The 3,527-nt window shown below is 42.4% G+C and overlaps 1 protein-coding gene and 1 non-coding gene across 2 annotated transcripts; both read left to right on the top strand.

Moving 5' to 3' along the window:
* The first annotated feature begins 240 nt into the window (after nucleotides 1–240).
* On the top strand, nucleotides 241–2,490 carry LOC123185523 (kinetochore protein SPC24 homolog). Its single transcript, XM_044597396.1, has 5 exons — nucleotides 241–646; nucleotides 1,020–1,161; nucleotides 1,248–1,349; nucleotides 1,837–1,910; nucleotides 2,072–2,490. Exons 1-5 carry the CDS (start codon nucleotides 466–468, stop codon nucleotides 2,167–2,169), a joined length of 597 nt encoding a protein of 198 aa, XP_044453331.1. The 5' UTR covers nucleotides 241–465; the 3' UTR covers nucleotides 2,170–2,490.
* Nucleotides 2,491–3,161: 671 nt separating this feature from the next.
* TRNAA-CGC (transfer RNA alanine (anticodon CGC)) lies at nucleotides 3,162–3,234 on the top strand. The gene has a single exon. It is a non-coding gene; the product is annotated as a tRNA-Ala (tRNA).
* Nucleotides 3,235–3,527: the final 293 nt, after the last annotated feature.

The following is a 3,527-nucleotide window of genomic DNA, read 5'->3' on the forward strand; positions in this document are numbered from 1 at the left end:
AAATAAAAAAACAAAATTCAGAGAAAGCGCCCAGAACGTGACACGTGACAAATGGCTGAGAGCGCACCAAGTGACGCTGATCGTTGCAAGGCTTTCGAAAAAGCGCTCGTTAACTAATGGCTCCCGTGTGTCAGGCTGGGTATGTGACGTGTCGTGCACGGGTGCTTCTGGGCCGGCCCGCGAAGCACAGCCGTTTCCCTCCCGAGCTTCGGACTTAAATCACTTAACACAGACCGAATTGGGTCTAGGAAGAAAATTGGAGCCCAAACCTGCCATTCTCCTAGTCTCCATTGTTAGAGAAAGTTGTCCGCTCAAATCCATCAGAAATCCATCGCGACGTCCTCCCGGAAGCCACCGGCAGCGCCTGAACGCCGGTGTCCCACGGAGCCCAATCCATCTCTCTTCCCCGGTTCGCGGCCTGTGGAAAGCGAAAGTGGTTGTTAGGGTTTTGCCGGCGCCTCTCCGATGGCGGAAGATGCTGGTAGTCGGATTGAGGTGGCCAACCTCCTTTCCCTCGGCGAGGACCTCGTCGGGGTGCTCCTGGGCAGCAAGGACGGCGAAGCCCTTGCGCAGGCCTGCGACGGGGCACGGATGCTGCGCTCCGCCTGCTGCTCCGAGTCCGGGGACCTCGAGCTCCAAGTCAAAGGTCCGTTCTCTCCGGCTCTGTTGAGATTCCGATTCATGTCGTGTTTAGAACTCCTCGTGTGGTGAAGACGATTTTGGTGCTCAAGTTCAGTGGGGGAAATTTAGGGTCACTGGCAATTTTTGAGTACCTGTGGTTGAAAATCCTGCTTAAAAGGGCCTGATTTTGAATAAAAAACTAGCATATCTAATTTACTTAGCATTCCAGCACCTGCATACCAAAGGATTCAAGGAACACTTTACATACATTAATTCAAGCACCTGTTATGGAAACAAAATAATAACAGTGGGTTACCTTTGAAATAATTAGAGAAGTGGTGATGGTTGACTAGTTGAGAATTTGACAATAAAAGTGGCATGCTTCTTTTGTGCAACAGAGTATGAGGAAAAATTGAACTCCTGCAAGGAAAAGGTTGACAAGTCAAAAGCTGAAACAGTTACTGATGAAGAACTGAACACGCTACGAAATGAGATGGAGGAGAAACTCCGGGGGGAGCAACAGCTTCGCCAAGACTTAAGATAAGTTCTTATTTCAACATCTGTATCATTATCATCTGAATTGCTACCTTAAGTTGGATTGCTGATACAGTTTATGTTGTCAACACAGCGGTGAGTGATGAGCTTGATAACCTAGACCGTCAAAGGGCTTCTATAGAAGAAAGAAAGGATGCTGTCAAGAAGAAGGAGAAAGACATGCTGAAGGCACAGTAAGTCTAGATTTGTATCACCGAGTACATGTATGTACATTTTGCTTTCGTAACTGCTCACATGCCATTAGTGGGAAACTATTTGGATGGTCAAGCTAGCTAGAAAATCTCATCTGGGCTGTATAACTAGCAGCACCATTACGTTGTCCATCCCAACAGTAAGTTCTATGTAGTGGCCTGTTTGATATTCACCGTTATATAAGAACTAGGATTGAAGTTCAAATCGGTATTTGTAGTTCATTTCTAAATTATGAATTTGGATAATGCTACCGCTTCCTTATCTTCCCCCTGACATATTTTGCCATTGCATTTCATTTCATTTCATTGCACACAAGATTGTCGAGCAAAGTTTGGTGATTTTTCTAAACACTGGTTGGAATGTAAATGAATGGTTCCTCCTAATTCAGTATGAGATGAGTTTCAGGACTGTTGCTTGTACCGGTTATCCTATTTCGCAGTTAAATTGACCAACTACATTTTTGTGCAGAAGTATGCTCTCCATGTGTGTGTCAGTTACAAATATCATGCCAGATTTCGAAGATCAGGAGAAGATTTCTGGATGTATCCTTTCAATATGTTACTGTTTTGCCTTCTTTTCTTGTACTCAAGGACATCAGTTTCTACCTATGGACGTCGAATAAACTACTATTCTGCATTTTGTCACTATATTATTTTTATCTGCAGCAAACAAAACTTGTGTGCAATCCTTAGCTTTTTATCAGATATTGTTGACAAGAACAGGAAGAAGCTAGATAAGTTCGAATTTGAGAAGACAATGTCACCAGTTGAGATCGGGGACAAGCTTTGGAAAATGATGTAGGGCCTGGTACCTGCAGATTGTAGTCATTGTACATTAGCAGCAATTGCATTTGTAGGCTGTTGTGCAAGGTAACCGCCCACCAATCGGAAGAATGCAACTCTCCCAGTTGCTTCAAATGACCTAGTTGTATGGCATCCTGTTATTCATATCTTGGCAAATATACTAGCTCAGCTCTGTTGTCGATCTGGATTTGATTTCCTGCACTGGCATTTCATTCACTTTTAGTTTGAGAAACCAAATCTCCCTTATATCAGCACCTGCTACTCCATACCTCTTAGGCCTGTACGATGTGTAAAATGTAATGTTTGCCCTGTTTCTTTTTGTTGGATGTTTTTGTCACTTTTACTTGATATTGCTCACCTGTATTGTTTAAAATCATGTTGAAATAATGTGATCATCATATATTGATGTATGATATGTAGAATATAAATGAAATATCATGTGCTCTGTTTGTTTCAATATATGGTTCATTCATGTATTTTCCTCTGTCCATAATTAACGTAAGGTAGAGGCACTTCTTGATTTATTTTTCTTTGACCAACAATTTGTGTAACCATTTTAAGATTGTGCGATGCAGATATATATCATTGGCTTTGACGGTTGATGTTGAAAAGATCACATCTCAATGCTATTGACTTTCATAGATGATCCACATTTAATTGGATGTATTGTGGATTTTGAAAGTTGTGTGCATCGTGTATTTCTGGACGGAAGGAATATGGCACTCTGCATTTCGTCAATCTCGAAATACTAGTACTGTGAAGTTTGTCGAACTTGCAAACCCAGCCACCCAGGTGCTTTAGCTAGTGTTAATTCGAATGGCCGAAAAGGAAAAAAAACACTTGATTCATGGTATCATCTTCTCAGACCAGGAAAGTGAAGCGCATGGAGCACCTGAATTAACTAGTTGACAGAGAACGTCGTGAGGACAATACTTTTTTGCATCTCTTATACTCTGTATTAATGTAGGACAGATCAGATACGTTTGCCAAGGGGATGTAGCTCATATGGTAGAGCGCTCGCTTCGCATGCGAGAGGCACGGGGTTCGATTCCCCGCATCTCCATTATTGTTTTGTTCTTTCTACTTTAATAATCAAAAATAATGCTTCTGTCCCTGTTTCTTGTTGTTATTTATCGATGATGTTTTAGGCTCGCATCTCCATATTTTTGTACTTAATGCTTCTGTCCCTATTCCTTGCTGTTATTTATCGATAATGTTTTAGCCAAACTCACGTATGAATCATTGGGCTTGCTAAAGCGAAGTCTCAATCTCACGTTTAGCCTTGGACCGATGTTGCTTCTGTGTCGCGACGTTGCCGTCTGTTTAGTGATGATTCCGAGGGCTCGTCAGTGGTGC

The sequence above is a fragment of the Triticum aestivum genome, chromosome 2A, assembly GCF_018294505.1.
Source record: "Triticum aestivum cultivar Chinese Spring chromosome 2A, IWGSC CS RefSeq v2.1, whole genome shotgun sequence".
Classification (NCBI taxonomy): domain Eukaryota; kingdom Viridiplantae; phylum Streptophyta; class Magnoliopsida; order Poales; family Poaceae; genus Triticum; species Triticum aestivum.

Excerpts from the sequence above, each read along its gene's own strand:
- LOC123185523 (XM_044597396.1), top strand. The coding sequence starts at position 466 with ATGGCGGAAGATGCTGGTAGTCGGATTGAGGTGGCCAACCTCCTTTCC. Across the intron at positions 1,162-1,247 it reads CAGCTTCGCCAAGACTTAAG|AGCGGTGAGTGATGAGCTTG; the intron begins ATAAGTTCTTAT and ends TGTTGTCAACAC. Across the intron at positions 1,350-1,836 it reads AAAGACATGCTGAAGGCACA|AAGTATGCTCTCCATGTGTG; the intron begins GTAAGTCTAGAT and ends ATTTTTGTGCAG.